Raw genomic sequence first — 21,620 nt, forward strand, 5'->3', positions numbered from 1 at the left:
TAAAACGTACTAAGTTATTAAGTTGCTTGTGAATATCTTATGATTGCTTCCAAAAATCTGTAAAAATAAAAGACCTTCAAATCCAACTGAATCCATTATGTGATAAACCCTTTAAATCCAGTTCTGCTTCTTGGTTTGCTTCTTTTTCTCCGCCAAAGGACCCGAAACTTTAACACATCTATTCCTGTTTGACCATAAAGACTGCACTCTTTTAGACCACTCAATATCTGTCACTGTCTGTGGTTTCATTGTCCTTTTAAAGGGACATCCCTAGGTTTTTTTTAAAGGATTTGACACAATGTTTTGCTTGGCATCAATCATATATGTAAAATTACAGCCCCTGGTTTATTGGCTTACTGTCTTAGGGCTTTACCCACCACAGTGTAAGTCACCGAGCCTCACCATGCTGTATGGGAGTGAGATGATTTCTGTCGGTGACTCATGCAGCATGTTGAACCATGTGAAACCACAGCTCTGTGTCCTTGGGTTAGTCTGCCAGGAGGCCTACAGTACTGTCGGAGCGTGCCTTACAAGCCGTTTCCATGCTCTCTCAGTGAGCAAACTTGCAAACAGCTGTGTTTTCCATCAGAAGTGGTTTCTGGAGATTTTTATTTTCTGTCTTCCTGGGTGGAGGGGTGACAGGAATGGGGTAGGGGTGTAGGGGGGTAGGGGGGTTGGGAGTCAGAGCTGCAGATAAAAGTTAGATGTGCCTCGTACTCTGTGGTACGGTCCATGCCCAGGTTCATTAGAAACAAGTCCCAAATCATGCAGACTAAGATTTACTGCTGCCGGAGACGTGTCGGCATGGCCTGTGGGGTAAAAACCAATCAGAGTGTTTTCTTTACTAATGAACTGTGAGATGAGTCACTTAAACTCAAATTAAAGGAATTACTTTAAAATGACAAATGTTGCATTTTATTCTGACTTCAGGTTAATTCTTAAACGTGTGCACTTTGTTATCTTAATGTTGGATTCAAACACAAAGCACATCATTCATTTTGCTGCACACCTCCTCTATAAGGTGTGTTTTCTCTCTAGAACACATTCAGGACTTTGTAAATACAGGATTTAAATTATATTTAAACAGCAACACATTTTTTTGTCAGTTCCTAACGTTTATTAACAGATAAATAAATCAGACTGAGGCCAGAGTTAACTAGAGTTTCAGTCAGAAGGGAGCAGTGTGTGGAGCAGGAAGCAGCATCAGAGCTCCCTCTAGTGGTTCAACATGTGTAAAGCACTATTTCAGGGTATTTTAGACCACACATGTTCAGGTAGGCTACGTTCAATCTGCTGCTGAATGAACTGCACTGAAGTATTATGTTTTATCACATTAAGTTTTTGTGACCTGGTTTGAAGCATGCTGTTCAGTTAAGCCCTTTAAGCTTGTAAAATAATATTTTATTTTGATATCCGGTATAATACACTCAATAGGTTCAATAAATATGCTCTAAGTTAATTACTTTTATCAACTAAGCATGAAAGTTGTAGAGGTAGGTTTGTGATTTTAATGTTCAATGTGGAAATCATCATTTCAGAATGTCATGGGTTTTAACAATTTGTAATTTGTGATGGTCAATGTCGGTAATTGTTGAATGACTTAATGGGTGAATAACACAGATCACCATTAGCTTTGTTTCAAGTACTGTAGTTGTTTTTGAGTTTTTTCAAGTGTCCATCATTATTAACTAACACCATTCATGCGCCACCGACGAAGCAGTGGGAGCAACATGGGGTTAAGTGTCTTGGCCAAGGACACATCGGACATGTGGCTGCAGGAGCTGGGGATCGAACCCTCCGTTTTTAGAGACAACAGACTCTACCAACTGAGCCAACAGTTGCAGTGAGCTGCAGACACAAGGTGACTCTGATCATTTGAAAGCAGTTAACTCAGCTTACTTGTATTCATCTCTTTATCCAAGCAAACAAAGTTCAACATCTTTGTCTTGACCTGACAATATAAGAGAACTAAAGTGCATCAGGTTGTGTTCTGTGCGTATGCTCTTTGTTTGCTTGCTGTCTCAGACTGTGAAATGTGCCTATAAGTCAGTCGCTGAACAATAGTGTTGGGTGCAAATGACTTACTCACCCGCTGCTTGCTAATGAGTGTGATGTGTGGTGAAGATATGGGATCAGAGTCATCCTCACCCTTCTGAATTATAAACCCCCATGCTGAGTTACAGGCAGCAGGGTTGAACTCAGGGAGATGCCAATTAAACAGAACGCTGCAAGGGTTCAAGATGTTTCCTCGTTTGGATCGAGAGTTCTTCTTTGATCATCAACACAAACACAGAAGCACCACAACACTTGTTTGGTACAACGAAGCAGGATTTTCAGTTACCTAGGTAACGTCAGGTGTATCTCTGGGATGGGCCTCCAATAAAGAATGTACTTAAGAGAAATTGTGAACCGTGAGTGTTAATAAGCCCACGTTTAGTTGAAAAAAAATCAATACTCCATGGACTGTGTGAATACTCGATTCTGATTGGCTGCAGAGTTTTGAATACTTAATCGCAGAAGACACCATCAAATATATTAGCAACGGGGACACATCCAAGCTATCATTGACAGTCAATATAGGCGTACATTTTTTTTGGCAACAATGAGGGACTTCAATATTTCTTTTAACCTGTTTGAAGAAAATGAAAACTTTGATGACTGTGATGCAGCTGAGATATTTTTGATACCTACATCACAATCCTTTAGTTCCTCTGAACGCCGCAGGATGGTTAATGTAACACAACAGCTGTAAGAAGTGTATAGTCACTCTGATCTTTCTGACACTTTTTGAAATCACTGATCAGCTTACATCCCATTTGCCAACAATTTGTCGATGAAGATATTTAGATTTTGAGTAAGTGGACATTGCTGGTTAGCTAAGTAAGCTTCTTGATAAAAAAAAATGCATCCAAATTACACTTTTTGTCAACTGTGTTTGATTGACTTTGAACCTTGCTAGCGTTCCAGAAGCTTTCTGGCTTTGACTTATCTGTGTTGCAGGGAGAAGAAATGTCTACTGTTGCAAAGTCTTCTTTTTACCAGATGAGTGAGTAAGTTTTCCTTTGCATTAGAACTTTAAGTGATGGGTTTTTTTTGGAAAGAATTGGTTAAAATCCTACAGGAAACAGAGAAAGGACTTCAAAACCCTAAGATTGTGATTGCAAAACACATGGAATCATGAAATATTGGTCCTATTTTCTATCTTTAGAAAGTGACCATGGTTTAAACAGGCCAATGCCCTTTGAGGTGTCCATTGTCAGAGAATTCTGAACTCCACTGAAGTAATTCCTGATCATTGACATCTCAAAAAGCATTATAACTAACTCACTGTAACTGGACTTATTTTGATAAAAGAAAAAACACATTTAAATGTGACTTTGGCTAACATGTATCAATGTTACTAAAGGGCACTGTGGTACGTTTAAATGGTCTAACTCTTAACCCTCCACTTTGGGAATGCAGGGCCTCCTTTATCATCCCACTCTGATGTCCCAATTCTCATCTTCTATTTCAGCAACAGCAAAATGTCAGAAGAAAATGGCACCAATCCGTCCCTCACACAGGTCCTCAGTGAAGGCATGGTAATCCCTCCGGTTGTGGATGTTCAGGTTCATCTGCCTCACCGCTGCCAGAGCTCAACCGTGACAAAGCCGCCAGATCGGAGGACAGTTATCTGGACTAAGGACGCAGCAGGAGATACGAGAGTTCAGACTAAATTGGCTCACTGGAGAGGGGAGACGACCCTTTAGGCGATCTGCTGCTCCTCCCTTCAATGGATTGGAGGTCCCACTGGCAGCCCACTCAGCTCGAAAGAAGGTTGGCCACAAATCACAAATGGGGCGAGAAGGAGAATGAGGTGATCCTCTGATGTCCTTGGAGTTTTGAATGACAACGACTTCAAAGGCAGAACATTTTTTAGTTTTAGATGACTGCACATGGCTGCAGGATCAAGCCCAATCTCCAAACCACTTCTCTGACTTCATGGACTGTCAGTAATTGCCAAAACGATCAACTGACTGTTCTACTTCAGTGTATATTATGGATTACAGTAATTTACTGTAAGTACAAAACAGACCAAACATCCCATTGAACCTCAAGACATATTTGTCATGAATGCATCTACATTAGCTTCTGTTGTTTTTGAATCGTTCAAGATAAGTTTGGCTCCTTAAAGCTCAATTATCCATATTTGAATAAATGGAAAATTGAGTGTGTTATGTGACTAATGTCGCTGATACTTAAAATCCAAAGAAAATAGTCCCCAAACTCTGCAGCACACCATTGAGCATTTTAGCGCCTTTCAGCTCTTGTTTTGGTTTTGTGGCCGATACCTTTAATGTTCTGGTTCAGTTTCACAGCTCCCAATTGAGGTTATGTCCATCTGTGAGGGTCCTGATGCTGATGTTATGACTGCCAGCCAATCAAGGGCATCCATGTAGCTCAAGGACACATCCAGATTCAATGGTTTTTTCATCAACCTAACTTTGGTTGGATTGTACCTCTTGCCTAAGCTTCTATTTGAGTCCCAATTTCCGTTTTCATTCTGCAACTTATGTGGTCTACGTAGTTTACTTAATTACTTTGAAAATGACTCACAGAACTTGCCAAGGTTAGCAGATCTGCCTGTAAGGATGTATTAATGAGCTTGTGACTTCAGGGAGAGTTACTCAAAAGAAAAACAGGCCTGCTCTTACCCCAGGATATCGGCCACTGGTTGTTATGTTAATCACTTAGGCCTAATTAATGCCATGCATATCATTAACAGAATGAAGATTCAAATGCCAGCACGCTTTAATTACTGTTGTAGAAGTCACCTACATTTCTGCAGTGAAAGTTAACTGTCTGCCAGTGCTACTTTATTTAAGAGTCCTTAAGAGTGACATGTTGTATTCAGAAAATAATGGAGAGAAGCAGGACAAAACCAACAGTGCCTAAAAAAAGGTACTTTTGCTTGAGTGAATTAAACAATATCCACACTCACATTAAGGATGCATTCACACCGTAGCTGTTTGGTCCGAACGCTGGTGCAGACCAAAGAACTGAACTCTGGTCCGCTCAAAAACGGGGGTCTCGGTTTGCTTCAAAATGCACCAGAGTTAGATTCGCCTTAGATATGAACGCAATCTGAACCAAACAAGGTAAGTGAACCAAAAAGGCAGAGTGCTGCGGGTCGAATTCGGCCGGATATTTCAGAATAAACAACAAATGTCAAATAGGTTTGCCGAGCGTGGCTAACATTAGCATTGCTAACAACACCAGCCTTCAGTCCTCTTTGCAGGTTAACGTCCACTTTCCTGTGCTATATGTGGTCACACATTGCTCCGGTCAATATGGCAGTTTAATAGGACACGGCAAACATATAATTTTATCTCCATTTTATACAGTAGATCAGATTACTGACAAACTACACCAAGGTACAGGGTGACATTCTTCAACAGTCCTGTTTACTTTCGGGTCATAGTGCAGCATTGGGCTGGATGGCAGTAGCCACTGATCGCCACATAGACGGATTATGAGATATTGGGCCCCTGGGCCTGGGCCCTGGTAGGCCCGTGCAGTAATCCGCCCTTGATTGGAGCTACAGCCCTGACTAGTGGCAGGTGGCTTCGGTACAGAACATTTTGACAGGCTGTGATTCGCTTGACAAAGTGCAGTGTGAAAGCAAACAGAACCAAATGAAAAATGTTGCAATTTATCCCCCACCGAGTCCTCAAACTTCATATGTGAAAGCAACCTCAGTGTTTAATTAACATCATCGTTATGAGGCTATATAATAGAATTATATTTATATTATAATAATAAGATATATTTCTTTTTTTAAACAACCTGAACGTCTCCTTCTACAGAATGTTTATTAGTTTCAAGATAATCTGCTGTGTGCATATATGTGTGTGTGTTCAAGGGGATTTCCAGATATAATCTCCAGTCCATCCATTCTTAACAAACAACATTCAATGTGTCACAAACCCCTGAACCTATAGTGGGTAATGAGGCATGGGAAAGTGCCTCCTAAATAGCTCAGGACCTCATTCCTCTTTCAATTTGTCATACTTAGGTCACACATGACCAGACTGTCAGACCGGCAACAGAGAACTGGAAATCTCATAATTGCTATGAAACCGTGTGTTTGTGGAGGCTTATCAAAGAATAACATGAACACTTACAGTAGATTAGATTCTTCTCTGAACTCTAACATGGGGGATAAAAAGGTTTAATCCCTCAGTCGTCACATCACATTTGTATTCTGGGCCCTCCGTGATCAAAGGTAGTACCTCAGCATGTCATAGCTTTCTCTCAAGCTGTTTGCAAAGGGAGAGAGGTGGAGTGTTGGTCGTACATTATTAAACTCTTTCTATGCAAAATTTTACTTCATAACAGATTCTGACTTCAAATTATGTAATGTAAGGCAATGCTCTTGGATTCACAACTATGGTGCTTTCTCTTCCTGACTTGTAGCTTTGTGAATGCAAACAGCCAATTTATTTTTTCACTCCAATTTTATCCAGAATTTTACCTGCCAGCCCCCACAAGTACGTTTTCCACATAAAGTCTGAGTGAGTCGAGGGTGGGAATGCAGCAGAAAATATTTAGTTTAGTATAAATCACATTCTGCTGCTGGCACACAACTGTAGAGTCTCCATGAGATTATTGAAACTGCTTAAAAAGTAATCATAGAGTTGGACTCGTGGATTTTCCTGCAATTTGTCCTGGATAACAAGGATAGTCTTCTGCTGAGGGGGACATGTCAACCAACAACCAACTCAGGACGATTTCAGGGGCGTCCTGTCTGAATTTTTCTTCATATTTTTAGGCGTGCATTATTAAAAATGGCTTTAGGAGCACTGATAAATTAAATATATTATAAATGAACTCATCCAGGTGGAAGATCATAGACATCATAGATCTAGCAATTCAGACTTACTGAGTCTAGAATTTGGCACTTGTAAGAGCTGGGCATCCTTTAAATTTTAGGTTTCTTGCCAATTAGAGGCTTATTTCCAAAGCTGTGTCTTTATCCCACAACTTCAAGAAGTTTTTTTTCTGGAAGTTGAAGAAAATGCTGTAATTTTGTACTGAAAAAAAAACCTACAGTTGTCCCAGATCTAATCTAACCATGCTTTGAATTGTCCAGGGAAAAATATATCTACCAGTGAGATTTAATAAAGGTGAATGAAGTCCAGAAGCGGTCACTGTTTTTAGACATTCGAGAGAATGAAAACAATTTTGTCCCAAGAACAAGTGTTAAAAGTGAGAATATGTTACTTTGTGTTTTCGGTCGACTAACCATCGGGTAACAGATGATGACCTTCCCGGGGAAAAGTCACGCTAGAAAGTTTGGTTTAAATTACAAAAAATAAATTGCAGTAACACAAAAATATTCTCCTCCAGCTTTACACACCTTCTTAATTAATCTTCAACTTGCACACATAATTAATTAAAATACATGCCCACCCTCACCCCCTCAGAGCTGTTTCAAACTGTGCCTCCCTGCTGGGGGAGTTAATTGTCAGGTTAGACAGTTTGCCTCCAGAGGTTTGCGCTGTGAATTATAATGATTTCTACTCTATTTCTACTTTTCCCCCCATCAGTGTTGCCTGTACACTACTTCTTGTATAGTATTTAATTCTGTAGTACTTACATACATACAATCTGTTGGCAGGAATAGATACTCATTTGTCCTCTATGGATTACAATGAAAAAGTAGAACTGTGAAAATCCATAAATAAAGTACCTACAATTAAAATATAACCTTTGCCAGAGCAAGCTTTGGCTCAGTGGTAGAGTCGGTCATCTCTCAACCAGAACATTGGGGGTTCAATCCACAGCTCCTGCACTCACATGTTAAAGTGTCTTGAATAGTGGCTGAGCAAGACACTAAATTAGTGCCAGTAGCATAAGGAAATACACCACTTTCTTTTCTATGCTAAATATGCATCCACCACTAGCAGCTAGCTTAGTTTAGCATAACAATGTACTCAAAAGTGAATACCCATTAAGTTTACAGCTGTTCATTTGTTTATTTCAACATGGGCCCTGGTGGGGAAATGCAGATTTGTAAGCTTAAGCATTGGTCTCATTTTTGAAGACCTGAGTTTGCAGCTTAGTTGGTATGGATGCTAGCTGTTTCACGCTATTTATGCTCAGTCAGCTGGCTGATCTACATGACATCATAATAACCCAAGGTGTCAAAATATACATTTAATTCAAATATCTGAACCAACACTCCATCTACTAGTTCAAATAGTAGTGTTGAAATAGCTCCTCTGTCTTCTTCTACTGGTTAAATCTTGGCAGCTTATTCTGCTTGCCCTACTTGTTCATGGTGTCATTTTTATTCTTCTTTCTGGATTTTCCTCCTAACAGATCTTAGCTCAGATATGACATTGGCTAAGAAAATAAGGTTCAAGGCGGCCATCTTTATTATGCACTCTCGTCCTCAATCAGCTGTATATGATTGTTCTCCTCAGGCGGCTGTACTCTATATATTTTCTTTGTTCAAAAGTCTCCCCAGAGTGCTGAAGATGGGACGGGAAAATTACCATGTTGGCCGAAGGATGCCATGTCGACAGGCTTTTTTTTTTTCAGTCACGTTCATTTCAAAGTCATCCAAGACCTTAAGAGGCAAATACGAGTCAAACACCCCTAATGCCTAATCTGGCTACACTTCTTCCCGAGAAGATGTAGGCTGTAGTACAGAAACATGCACTGTGTTCCTCATGAAGCAATAACTGTATGTCAGTACTTCTAAAATTCAACGCTGAATAATTCAGCGTTGAATCTTTCATTCTTATTATCATCAGCGCTGCCCGTGAAGAGCAGAGACTTTAAACCTTCACAAAGGCTCGTGTGTGTCCTCGCTCTTCCTCGCCTCTTTACGCCACAACTAAATCTGCCATTATTCTAATTAATGAGATGAGTTCATTAGAGCTCTCTGGGTTAATGTGTTGTCCTCCAGCAGATTAGTGGAGGGATATTCAGTGTTGCTGGAGCATCTTAATTAGTTCACAGTGGGCGCTGCCTGCTTGAACGGACGGAATAATGAAAGTCGTCACTCTTTCACAGCTGGGACTTCATTACGGCGCCCTATCTCTGCTCATAAAAGGCCCCACAGTCACCTGGAACAGGACTCAATAAAATTAATTCAATTATATGTATCAATAAAAAGAAAGAAAGTAACAGCACTTCCTTTTTAAGTTCCCTTTGGACTGACTTGTTCTGGTGAGGATTACTGGTCAAAACATGCCACCCAAAGGAGAGAGATGGTACTGCAGTCTCAAATCAATCAGGAATGAAGTTGATGACTGGTTTGAGAATAAAGTATTTGTGCATTTTGAAATATTGTGGAATAGATGTGTGCAGAGAAATATTATTCTACATGACATTATATTTACCTTAACTTACCATTAAATAATAATAGTGTGTTTTCTCATTTCAGTAAAAAAGCAAATGCTGCTTGTTGGACAAAAATAACGGCATAGGCTACTGATTCAAAAATGGTTTACTACGCTGCGATCTTTATTTTGCTCGTATCTTCACACTGCATGTCAATTTACAGGAAATGACCGTGATCTAAAAACGCTTATGTGACATTCAAATAAGCAGTCAGTACAGTATGTTATTCTTCTTTTCTCTAGTCCCTCAATTAAACAACTTTTATACGCAAGGGGATGAGCTGGTCAGCTGTCCCGGCGATGTTAACACGCTGTAGATACGGCTCGCATATTCTTCCTTTGTATATTTGCCATGGTACTGTTACTGTTATATATCCTTGGCAGGGTTATTATCGTTAATGAAAATGAACCAAACACTTGTTGAAACTTGTTCAAGGAGGATAATATTTGACCTTTAAAAAATAATTCAAACTAAACTGAAATTGAAAATAAAAACCAATGAAAAAAAACTGAACTAATATAACCGTTGTACTTGGCATGGCAAAGTTTAAGAACCCATTATTCTGCATTAACGTGCTGCTCGGAATGTTGTAACAGCAGCACAAACCAGCGTTGATGCCACGAAGAAGATCAGCAAAATTAAACTGTTTAAAGATATATTTGAGCAAAAAGTTGATGTGCAATACGTGAATTAAAGTAGCCTATAAAACATTAACAAAACATATTTTGCCCCTCATTTGATGACGAGTCTGACGTCAAGTCGGGAACCTTATTCTTTTCCGAGTTGTTGTTCCGACTTGAGCAGGTGTTCATTTGCATTTTACAACCCGGAAACTCATTTTTCCGATGTGTCCGACACCACACGAACGCACCGTCACAACCTCAGTATTACTCCAATCCTCCGAACAAGAGCACACAAAAGACAATTCATCAAATCCACAGCCTCATTCTTCACGTCTAATTGTACCAAATGTATTTATTGTCTTGTTATTTGATATTGTGCACATCTCCAGCTGTAATTCTGTTGTTTTGCATGATTTATTCATTCATCCCACTCGGGTGGTGTGACATTGCAACAAATCCAAATATCATTCCCTCCTTTTGTCTCACATCAATCCTGCTGCCTCAAAGCTGTTTAAATCATTCCCTCTGCTAAGCTCCCACAATTAACCCCACGCTCTTTGCGCAATCCGCTCGCGTTGTGCTTTAAGCTTTCTCATCGTGTTTTTTTTTTTTTTTTGTGTTTTCCAAGAAGGGAATGTTTGGATAAGCGTCATAATATACTACATCAGTAATAATGACTTTGTAATTACCATGCAGAGGGTGTTGTCTTTGAGATAGGCAGACGAGGAGGAGGAGGAGGAGGAGGGGGATTATGAGGCTAATTCCCTTAAAACTTTTTTCCCCTCATTAATCTCTGCGGAGGGATACGAGATGCTTTAAATGCTAATGTCCAATGAAGATGTCAGCGGTGACATTTCACAGCGACGGCACGGATGCGAGCGGTGTTTCTGCGCGAGAACTTTTCTCACTCTGTTGGCATTACTCGTCCCATATGTTCATCTGCAGGATCCCCTCTCTCTGGATTAAACACAAACGAGTTCTAATAAGCAATAAGCTTCCTCATGTGTCTTTTGGTAAGTCGCTCATTCAAACATTTTGTTGCCAAGGTTGAAAGTAATAACCCTCGTCTTGTCCTCAGAGGAAAAAAAACTAACTGTACACTGTTTTTTGTTTTTGTTTTGGAGGAATCAAACTTTAATTCAAAGAGAAGATACGTCAGTTTAATTTAAGCACAATCATCTCTATTTACAAGAAATCAGCGGAGGTCATTGTGGCAACAACATGAAGAGACGACGATCAAAGGAAATCCTGGGTTTTCCCTTTAAAGCACCTTTAGATCAATAACTGTCTAAATAAATCACAGGGCCTCATCAAGTGCTTCACTTTAAGAGTCCAAAGGGTAGAAACTGAAATGTACTCGAGCTCATCTTTTCTGTCTCCAAGGACAAAGCGCTCTCTCCCCTCTGAAGGGATTTGATCTTTTTCATCCGCCGTTGTTTATTCTTGTTCGAGCGTTTCTGCTGACCGAGGCCCGGACGCTGCCCAGCCCAGGTCACAGCACCCTTGGGAGTTTCATCTGAAGGAGAGGACACTAGAGGTTGGCATAATATCGATCTCTGTTCTGGTAATCTCTGTAGGCGAAGCCGGCGTCCTTCTTGCTGTGAGGGATGCGTCCGAACGGCGCGTGGTCGTTGAAACAGGTGTCGAAGACGTCGTCCACGATTTTCTCCGCCTCCTTCCTGCTGATGTTCCTCACGGCGAGGATGGAGCGGAGGGCTCGGCCTCGGACGCACTCCTGTCAGGGGGGGGGGGGGGGGGGGGGGGGGGGGGAGGGAAACCTTATTAGAGGGGGGAAAAAAAGGGTTAGCCAATAAAATGTGTATTCATGGAACTCTGGGTACCTGATGATGCTGCTTCATGCCAAAGTTAAATCTGGTAAGTTCATTGCTGAACGTGCAATCTCCGCTGAGGTTAGCTGCCCGAATCTGAAGCAATGACATGAAAAAAAGTTTTTTTAAATATCAGCAAGATCAGAAGACCATTAAAGTTTAATAACAGGGTAGTGGAACATTAAGCTCAACAAAGCAGTCAAATATGATGTGGATGAGTGAGACTTAAAAGAACCAAGCAGAGAGCCAATTTCTCAGGTTGTGATTAAATCCTGACTTCCTGTTTATGAGGACACATAGATGAAGAAGTGAACATTACACCACTGCTGAAAATAGTCACAAAAAGACAGTAACGCTCTGTGTCCACCTTGCGTTTTTTTGCGGGCAGAAAAGCGCTGGCTGTTCACACGAGAGCGCATGCAGGAAGCGTTTGAGAGCTGAGAATAAAAGTGCTGCACGTCCATCCTGTCTCTATGACAACAATCTGTTGACAATGGCCGCTGTGTGACCGACACTGCTCTGTTGCTTTTTGTTGCATTTTTTTTTTATTTGAGATCGATCAGATACGGAGCAAAGAGGATGTGAGTACAAGACATGATCTGTAGGCGGCAAAACTACGGGGCATATCCTACATTTGGATAAGAGCGCCGGGGACATCAACATCCCGTTTCTCAATTTTCTAGTCTGGATCCCACGTTGTTGATACGAAAAGTGCTGATAAACAATATTTATAACACTGATTAATAGATATTTCTGAAAGGTTGGAAGATTTTCAACTTGAGCGCTCGGAGACACCGCACAAGAAAGGCGGAGCTGCGCTCTTTCTCCGGGCGACCGCCTGCTGCTGTTAACGCTCTGCACTGATACAATGTGAAAAAGACGCAGGCGCCCTAGTTAGACAAGGGGCCTAAAATAGCAACAAATAAATAGCCGCAGTTAAAACTAATGTTGCCAGCTGTTTGAGGAAACTAGTCCAAATATATTTTTGAAGCGCATTTTTGTGACCATTGTCTTTGAAGATTTAAATAAGCTTTGACCGGAGAGTCAAAAATCCTGAATTCTCACATTCACTAAACTCTAAGCTGCATGTGTTCACTTTGACTTTTTCCTGCCAGGCCCACTGCTATAATTTCCATGCGAGGTCGGGGTGAGCTGATGCGTGAACGCAGCACACAAAGGTAAAGGAAAAGTGATGTTGATATAACGTGACCAGTGAGAGTCCGGTGTGATCCTTGTGAATGTAATAAAGCAGCTTCATACTCTTTAGTTGATACTTAAGCCCCGACACACAGCTGATAGAAAGTAAAACAAACTGTCATTATAGCGTCAGACTCTTCGCCCCCCCCCCATCTTGGAAAATCCTTTATCACAACACAGCGTCCTTTTTTACATCGTGTCCTACCTCCTGCTGCGTTCACACACAGCTCCTCCTCCGGCAACTATCAGGAGTTTTTCAGGAGTTGTCTGAAAGCCCTAAGAGAGTCCTGATATTTTCTGGAACTTCTGTCCTCGGTCTCAGATGAAAGAGGATCACATAGTAACCATAGTAACCATTGCAACATAAAAAAAAAACACTGGGGCTTACCTCTGAACAAGCCAGGTGTCTGTAGTTGTTGAACCAGTCCACATTGGCCCGACAATGGTCAAAGGCGTGAATGAGCTCGTGTGTGACCACCCGGGTCATGTGGGACTGCTGGTGGATGTTGTTCTGACACAAAACAATCTACAAACAAACACACATGTCACCGGTGTGTAAACGTCTCATCTCGACTTATATCAAAGACAGATTTCTGCGTTTTTCATGCAACAGCAGACAATTCTTTTCTATTCTATCCTGTTATTGTTGAACGTTGGTATCATCTGTGACGTGTCAGACCCTGTGTTATCTGTAGCACTGCCTAAGACGTCTTCCTTACTTGAGAGGACGCTGCGTCGAAGCCCCCGCTGACCGACCCGTCGCAGTCTTCACAGGAGAAGTGTCGGTCTTTGAACACTTGGCTGTGTTGAGAGGAGACAGTAAAAACATATCATCTTGATCTTTTGCTGTAAGAATACTTTTTTAAATGTAAAAAAATGAGCTTGTAACAACATTATGGCTGATACAGGACTGGAGTGGATTTATAACAAGACACTTTAAAGGCTTTTTTTGGACTTGTTGAAAATGAGAAAATGCCACATAACTTCACATCAGGATTGATAGCAACAAAGGCACTTTACAGATAATTACAGAGAAAGACAATGGCAGAACTATCACTGGATTGATGAATGAATGAAACCTACCATCCTGAACTCTTCATGGCACTCAGGAGAAGTTTGGCATAAGGACCTGAGAGAAACACAAACACCAATCAGAGCTGCACTGGTTTACATTCACTGACAGCTAATTCAGCTAATGCTAAATGCTGCTAATCTGAGGTTATAGCTACAACACTGCACGGTTATTGGAATCAAAACCCTGTCTGACAGTAAATATATCATCCTGTCGCTGCTGACATGTCATTCATTAACATACTTACTGGTTTCCATTGCAAAGTGCAACATGACCTGACACTTGTTGTTGAAAGTGAACAGGCTCTCCCCGATTGATCCCTTCGCGTACTTTGCCTTCGTCCTCTCCGGGAATAAGTCGTATCCATATTCCTCCTCTTGTTTTGTCTGATCCATGGTGTGAAGTCAAGTCAACTATATTTAGAAATGTGAGCTGTAATTCTCCCGGTTAGCTGCCGCTAGCTGCCAAAGGAGGTCATCGCTGATTTGTAGATCACGTGGTAACGAAAGGTCAAAGGTAAGAAGTGTTCTTTTTTTCATATAACTGATCGATATATTGTAAAACAAAAAAAAAAAAAAAAGAGTAATACTACATGTAAAATATGTTTAATGGACTATAAGGGAAATATCGTTACCTTTTTAATGAGGCTTTGTCGGTGACTACTTTGTAGATCGTTTATTCAAAGCGTCAGGTAAGTAGTCCACTCCTAGTGCAATGTGCGGAACAAAACAAACATATAACTTTTATTACACTAGTTGACTGGTTCGTCTTTAACGTGACGACAACATAGGCTGTAATATTAAGGACGACACTAAGGGCCGTAGAAAACCAATACTTTCCACTCGGCTAAGCAAATGGGCTCAGTGTTCATCTTTCATGTGGATATTGTGTTTCTGAGAACATGTTTGTTTGGTAAAAGCCTACAAATTCATAGGCTGTACCAAGTACTAGTATTTAAGTTCGGCGGTACCTCTTACATGGCTATAATCAAGTCGTGTGTAATCTTCTGTAACTTCTTTTTTGAGTCGACTGTGTTCAAAATGTACAAGTATGAATTTTCTTCGGAGTGGGAAACTGTTTCAAAAAGACGATCTTAGCTACTCCCACTGTTAGGCTAGGCGGCGCAAGGGATGCTGGGACTCGGCTGTCATGGCTCCGAACGTAAACAGAAACACATGAGTGACGATAGTTTCTGTGGTAGTATTGAACCAAATTGACTGCAGCTACATTTTAACTGTCGTGAACAGTCGGAGAGAGAAGTGCCAGGTATTTAACGAGGTTCAAGTAGCGACATAGTCACTTACATGTTCTTTTAATGTTGGTATTTCTGCTTGTTAGCTCGCTAGCTGCTAGCAGTAAAAGCATGACAGAGCTCGTGTTCTCCACTTGGTTTCAACGCCGACTTCAAGACCGCAACTTCGACGAGCTGTGTTAAGAGGTTGTCCAAAACAAATGTCTGTTTCACAGGGGGTAACATGTCCGTGGGAAACAAAGCCATTGAGTTGCAGCTTCAGATGCGGCAGAACGCGGAGGACATGCACAGCTTCATGAAGGAGCTGGAGGGCTGGGAGACAGACATCAAGGAGAGAGACGAGGAGCTGAGGAAGGGGGCACCTCAGGAGGCACAGGTTGGTCCCGGATGTAGACATTAATCATTGTGAGCATGCACAACACGATGTAAAGCCTGTTGAATCTGTTCTGTTTGAAGAATCTTCCGCCGGTGCGCAACAAAGACTACAAAACAAAGATGAGGGAGAAGAAGAAGAAGAAGAAGAAGAAGAAGGAGCAAACAGGTGAAGGTGACGCCAAGGAGGATGAGTCGAAGCAGGCTTCAAGGATAAAAGCATACGACTACCGGTCATGGGACAAGTTTGACGCGGTAACTAAAGTCATTCCTATGAAATATAATAAACCTCATTAGTTAAGTGATGAAGCAGATGACTTAAAATTTGACTTCTGTGATGGCAGGACAAAGCTCTGTCAGAGATGGATAAGGAGGAAAGCCCTGCAGAGTCAAATGAGTCGGACTCTGAGGAAGCGGCAGCTGACAAGGAGGCCGCGCTGGCTGAGAAAGAAAAGGTCATTATTGCATGAAAAGTAGTACAAGATGAGGAATGACGCTCTCTCTGAAAGCGGGTCGTTCTTTCCATTTTCAGGGGAACACGTTTTTTAAAGAGGGGAAGTATGACGACGCCATCGAGTGTTACACCAGAGGGATGGGTGCAGATCCTTACAATCCAGTACTTCCAACAAACAGAGCCACCTCCTTCTTCAGACTCAAAAAGTATGGTTTCAGCATTTTAACAACATGGAAAGGTATGCAGCCTAACTGTGTTGGTAAAATCGTATTATTTTTTCACTGCAGGTATGCTGTGGCAGAGTCTGACTGTAATTTAGCGATTGCTCTGGACAGCAACTATTTCAAAGCGTATGCACGGAGAGGAGCAGCACGGTTTGCACTGAAGAAATGTGAATCTGCATTAGAAGGTGACCACCTGTTGTAAAGAGAAGATGAGCTGTTTTACTGCAGCAGACTGAGATAATGTCGTGCATCTCTTTCTTAATAGATTATGAGATGGTTCTCAAGCTTGACCCCGGGAACCTGGAAGCACAGAATGAAGTCAAAAAAATCAAAGAGGTGTGCGTAGAAGATTTTGTTTTGAGACTATTCCAGGCGTCTTTCTTTCTTCCTTATATGAATTCATTTTTCCTGGCTGGTTTCAGGCCCTTGGAGATCATGTGCCTTCCGCCCAGAGGGAAGCAACGCAGCCAGAAGTGACCCCCGCCGAGGACCCTGAGCGGCAGAGACTGGTAGAAGAGCAGCAGGGACGACAGGAGGCTGTTATGCAAAAAGACAGAGTGAGCTTTTCCTGATGTGTTACAGCTGGTGAATGTGGATAAAATAAGTCTGTTAAGTCATGATGTTTTCTGACGTACCTTTCAGGGGAACGCCTATTTCAAAGAGGGGAAGTATGAAGCAGCTGTTGAATGCTACACGAGGGGCATGGAGGCGGACAGCGTGAACGTCTTACTGCCCGCCAACAGAGCCATGGCCTTTCTCAAGCTGGAGAAGTGAGCACAACATTCATTTCCCCTGAAAATTCTTCATTACCAGTAAAAAGAAGGCAATATAGTGGATATAAAACTTACAATAATGCCATATATTTAGGGCAGGGTTGGTAATTGTTTCGAAAACTAGCATGATTTTGATAGTAGCATTCCCTCAGTGCTCCGTCTACACCCGCCCCCTCCCCTCTGTGCTCTCTCAAAAGCCACACCCCCTCGCATACATGCATTGGTCCAGAAGTGACCTCAGCTCATGCTTTGAGTGTGGGCGAGTGCACGCAATGGGTAGAGAGTGAGCAGGGAGACAGGGAGGCGTGTGATTGGTTCATCAGATTGGTACCTCGTGGCAGACATTGGTTGAGGTTTTTACAGGCTTACAACTGATACAGGTGACAGATTTTCTTTTTTCCTTTATTCAGAGAACATGAGTTATTAACTTCTGTCAGGACCTAAAGACAAGTTCAATCAAAATCTTAAAAAGTGAATCTGCAGGAAATTACCAACCCTTCCTTTAAAGTACACACATTAACAATAACATGCATGTTAGTCCCCTGTTGTCTCTTAAACCTCTTTACAAAGCACCACTTAGTGCCTTTATTCTGCAAGACTAATCTACACCCTCTGAGCCATATACAAAGACTTTATCCTCAATAACATGAAAATAACAGCTTGTTGATAGTAAGAAAGGAAGACTTTGTATTTTAATTATGTCGATGAATATGATGTGTTTTTGGAAGGTGCCTTAATAACAAAACAAAACATTCTGATAGGGACCAAGTGGTTAATGCACTATTTGTGCACCTTAATAAAAAGAGGTAATAAATGCATACCTTCTGTTTGCTGCAGGTTTAAGGAGGCAGAGGAGGATTGCACTAAAGCCATTTCTCTGGACAGCACCTACTGCAAGGCTTTCGCCCGCCGTGGCACAGCAAGAGTGGCTTTAGGAAAACTGCAGGAGGCCAAACAAGGTACTGAAAAAGACTCAAAAGCAGAACATCAGCCAGTACTTTTTTGTGTTTGTAAAGGGACCATGTACAATATTAAAGATAAATGTTTCCATTTGACTCGTTGTCCCAGAGTCAGCTTAGAGCTCATTTACGTCGCTCTTAGGTCATACATTCTTTCTATGTTTTTACTTGTTGAAGACCAAAATGTTGTTGCCTAATTCACCCGATGCGTTGAGATAATCTACGTTTCTTAATCCTTTGTGGTTTATCATCCTTTCTTATGTGGATACATTTGTCTTAATCATATCATTATAAGTAATTAGGTAATTCCTTATTCCGCTTTGACGATCAATGGAGAGGTTCATATATTATTACCAGAAAAACAACATTTATGAGGATTATTTGTGTCATCAGTTATTCATTGTGTGGCATTAAACATTTTCTTTCTGTGTGTGTGTGTTTGCTTGGTGTTTCAATTCCAGATTTTCAGGAGTTGTTGAAACTTGAACCAGGAAACAAGCAGGCCCTGAACGAACTCCAGAAACTCCAGATTGTACGTTTCAAAATCAAGTGTTCATTAAACTATAAACAAAACAATGTCAGGAATAGAAAGAGCAGGTCTTATCTCTGAATATTAAACTAATCATTTTTGAAAATCGAAGTATGTTTGATGTTGGATACACTTCACTTCTCTTTCCTTAACATCGTTCTGCTGTGTTAGGACGAGGGTCCCAGCGGCTGCCTTCAAACACCGGACAGCAACAAGAGGAGAACAGTTCAGCCAGTAAACAAACCCAAACATCTGCAGTCAACTGTGAGTTTTTTCTTATTTCCAGTTATACTCTTTACTTATTCAACAAGTGTTCTTTTGATCTAAAATACTGTTTTAACACATAAAGCAAAGGAGGTCAATCTTTGACAATATTGACAGTCTATTACTCAGTTTCATTTTTCTTAAAGGAGCAATGTGTAAGATATCTACTGAATTAAATCATAAAATGACCTTACTATATCATCAGACTTTAAGGAGTCTTAAACTTGCTATGTTGAAGTGCTGGCTTCTCTCTCTGACAACAATGCAGCAGCCGGTGGGGCGCCGATAGCCTAGCGGTTATGACCATGCCCGATGTATGGAGGCATTAGTCCTCAGCGCAGCAGCCGTAGGTTCAAATCTGACCTCATCCCTTTACTGCATGTCACCCCCCCACTCTCTCCTGCCAACACTTCCTGTCTCTCTTCAGATGTCCTATCTAATAAAGGCCCAAAAATTATATTTAAAAAAACAATGCAGCAGTCAGTATGTCCTCCTAAGTTTAGATTGCAGTCTGGAATGGTCTGTATTTGTTTTGACCAGAAAAGGAAGGCGGTTTTAAGGCACCCCACACACAGGGCTGTTTGGAGAGATGCTTTTGAAAAATGGAGAGAGGTTAGAACGCAAAAACGTTTCAAGACGGATGCAGAGCTGGCTAAACACTGACGCTTCAGTATCCACAACATGGTAACCACGTGTGCATCGACTCTAGGGAGACATATTGCTCCAATGTTTTGAACCATATAGAAACATCTGTTTGGCTTTTTTTCATTTTACATAACATAATTAAATTCTGTGGGTAATGTTTGTGAGAGAAAATAAGCATCCTTAAGACATTGTTTTTGCCTGTAGGTAGATGCAATATTGTATTTTATCGGCTCAAGCACAAAATAATAATGAAGAAAATAAATGACTTAAAGAAGAATGTGGGAAGAGACTTTGTCTTTATGTCATTTTGAACTTGTGAAAAGCAGATAGTGTGGATCCGTATGTTCACAACATGCTTCTCTTTATTTGTCCAGCAGGTGGCAGCATAGACATAAATGTAGTTTGAAAGTGTGTATTTTTATTAGGTGTATTTATTGGAAAGGATATTTTATGTATTTAAATAAAATGAAGAACACAACAACAGCCTCATTTCTGAGAGACAACAAATCTCTTCTTTTCTTCAGAAACCGCTGAGGAGGATCGATATTGAGGAAGTGAGTGGAAAGGTGTCGGTGCAAGAGATGCTGCCCAGTGAATCCGAGTGTACTGTACAAGAGGTGGTGACGGAGGCCGAGGATGAATCCTCTTCACTGTCCTCATCACCCAGCGCCAAAATGATCAAAATTGAGGAGATGGCAGAAGTCCCTTCACATTCATCACAGCAGTAAGTGGCATGACTTTTTTTCTATTCCATGATATTGTTTATTGTTGTTTTAGTCTGATTATTATTCCCTCTGTCTGGACTCTGTATCCCAGAGTTCCACCGAGCAGACACACCAAACAGGCTGCACAGGATGAAGTTGTTCCTCCTCCTGAAGCGTCAACAAAGCCCTCCCCAGCAGAAGCGGTCCTGCCTCCGCCTCCCACCAACAGCTTCCAGCTGGAGGCCGACCTCCGAAAGATCGGAAACCAACCTGAAGCGGTCTACAGATACCTGAGGGTAAGCGGTGTGTCTGAAGATGAGAAATCTGAATGTTTGCACACCTCTTAAAATGCAACAAGATCATCTTTTTCTTTTCTTTCTGTTCTTGTCTCGCAAGCAAATCGAGCCAGAGGCATACGTCAACATTTTCCAAAACTCCCTTGAGCCTGACATTCTCAATGAGATCCTGAGCACGCTGCAAGGTTTCTATATAAAGTGAGTTTTTTTTTTTAAACAAATAGATTTTCTCTTCAGTTTTGCGTCGTGTTGTTTTTTTGTGCTTTAACATCAGTTTTGTGCAGGAACGAGGCGCCAGCCGTCACACTTGAGATCCTCAGGAGTTTAGCGAGTGTGAGACGCTTCGACATGGCCGTCATGTTCATGTCCTCCCCCGAGAAGAAAGGTTGAGTCTCTTACGGATCACTTTTAGGTATATTTATATGAAAAATATATAGATGTATGTTAAATGTTCTACAACTTTTCTTCCCCCAGCGCTAAAAGAAGTGTTCGACTTCCTTCACCAAAGCGAGCTGGAAGCTTCGTCCATCACAGCCTTACAGAAGAAGTATGGTGTGTGACGCTTGGACTGACGCCACGTCTGCAAGGTCTAAAGACTCTAAATGTGAACACACATCGCTGCATTGTTTTGAGAAAAGTAACCAAAGTAGTTCTATTCTAATGGTGAATAAACGTTCATTCTTTTTCATTATACCCTGGACTGCTTTCTTATGGCCTTATTCTCTTTATCTCGTCATTACTCTGGATTTTTGGGAAGACAGAAATGGTAGGTTGTAAATCCTATTTAGGTTTTAAAGGTGTTTAAAAATGATACCTTTAGAGTAAAATCCTGTTCATTGTGCAACAGCTCATAATTAAAAGAAGAATGTGCAACTTTTTGATCCAGTAGATGTCGCCCTTGAGCACCAGCACTTAACCAAAACAAACAGCTGTTTGGCCACACCTCCTCCATCCTGAAGCCTCCGCTCTCCTCCAGAGACACACCTCCAACCCCTCTCCTCTCGCGTTCTCATGAAGGAGTTATCAATTAGAAG

The 21,620-nt window shown here is 41.3% G+C and overlaps 2 protein-coding genes across 2 annotated transcripts; one reads left to right on the forward strand and one right to left on the reverse strand.

Annotated features, from left to right (window-relative positions):
• Window positions 1-11,119: 11,119 nt before the first annotated feature.
• atp23 (ATP23 metallopeptidase and ATP synthase assembly factor homolog) lies at window positions 11,120-14,618 on the reverse strand. Its single transcript, XM_061029996.1, has 6 exons — window positions 14,362-14,618; window positions 14,126-14,171; window positions 13,762-13,843; window positions 13,431-13,568; window positions 11,858-11,941; window positions 11,120-11,751 (listed from the first exon to the last, which is right to left on the reverse strand). The coding sequence occupies exons 1-6, from the start codon at window positions 14,507-14,509 to the stop codon at window positions 11,548-11,550; spliced, it is 702 nt and encodes a 233-aa protein (XP_060885979.1). The 5' UTR covers window positions 14,510-14,618; the 3' UTR covers window positions 11,120-11,547.
• Window positions 14,619-15,232: 614 nt separating this feature from the next.
• Window positions 15,233-21,279, forward strand: rpap3 (RNA polymerase II associated protein 3). The gene is made up of 16 exons (XM_061029926.1): window positions 15,233-15,742; window positions 15,823-15,993; window positions 16,083-16,193; window positions 16,271-16,398; window positions 16,480-16,601; window positions 16,682-16,752; window positions 16,839-16,973; window positions 17,059-17,186; window positions 18,027-18,148; window positions 18,610-18,680; window positions 18,849-18,941; window positions 20,111-20,310; window positions 20,403-20,586; window positions 20,687-20,784; window positions 20,871-20,971; window positions 21,061-21,279. Exons 1-16 carry the CDS (start codon window positions 15,590-15,592, stop codon window positions 21,144-21,146), a joined length of 1,974 nt encoding a protein of 657 aa, XP_060885909.1. The 5' UTR covers window positions 15,233-15,589; the 3' UTR covers window positions 21,147-21,279.
• Window positions 21,280-21,620: the final 341 nt, after the last annotated feature.

Source organism: Labrus mixtus, chromosome 22 (genome assembly GCF_963584025.1).
Source record: "Labrus mixtus chromosome 22, fLabMix1.1, whole genome shotgun sequence".
In the NCBI taxonomy this organism is placed as follows: domain Eukaryota; kingdom Metazoa; phylum Chordata; class Actinopteri; order Labriformes; family Labridae; genus Labrus; species Labrus mixtus.

Coding starts and splice junctions, on each gene's coding strand:
- rpap3 (XM_061029926.1), top strand. CDS start 15,590: ATGTCCGTGGGAAACAAAGCCATTGAGTTGCAGCTTCAGATGCGGCAG. Junction 16,602..16,681: donor ATGTGAATCTGCATTAGAAG/GTGACCACCTGT, acceptor CTTTCTTAATAG/ATTATGAGATGGTTCTCAAG. Junction 18,149..18,609: donor ACTGCAGGAGGCCAAACAAG/GTACTGAAAAAG, acceptor TTTCAATTCCAG/ATTTTCAGGAGTTGTTGAAA.
- atp23 (XM_061029996.1), bottom strand. CDS start 14,509: ATGGATCAGACAAAACAAGAGGAGGAATATGGATACGACTTATTCCCG. Junction 14,172..14,361: donor GCACTTTGCAATGGAAACCA/GTAAGTATGTTA, acceptor TGTTTCTCTCAG/GTCCTTATGCCAAACTTCTC. Junction 11,752..11,857: donor GCATGAAGCAGCATCATCAG/GTACCCAGAGTT, acceptor CCCCCCTGACAG/GAGTGCGTCCGAGGCCGAGC.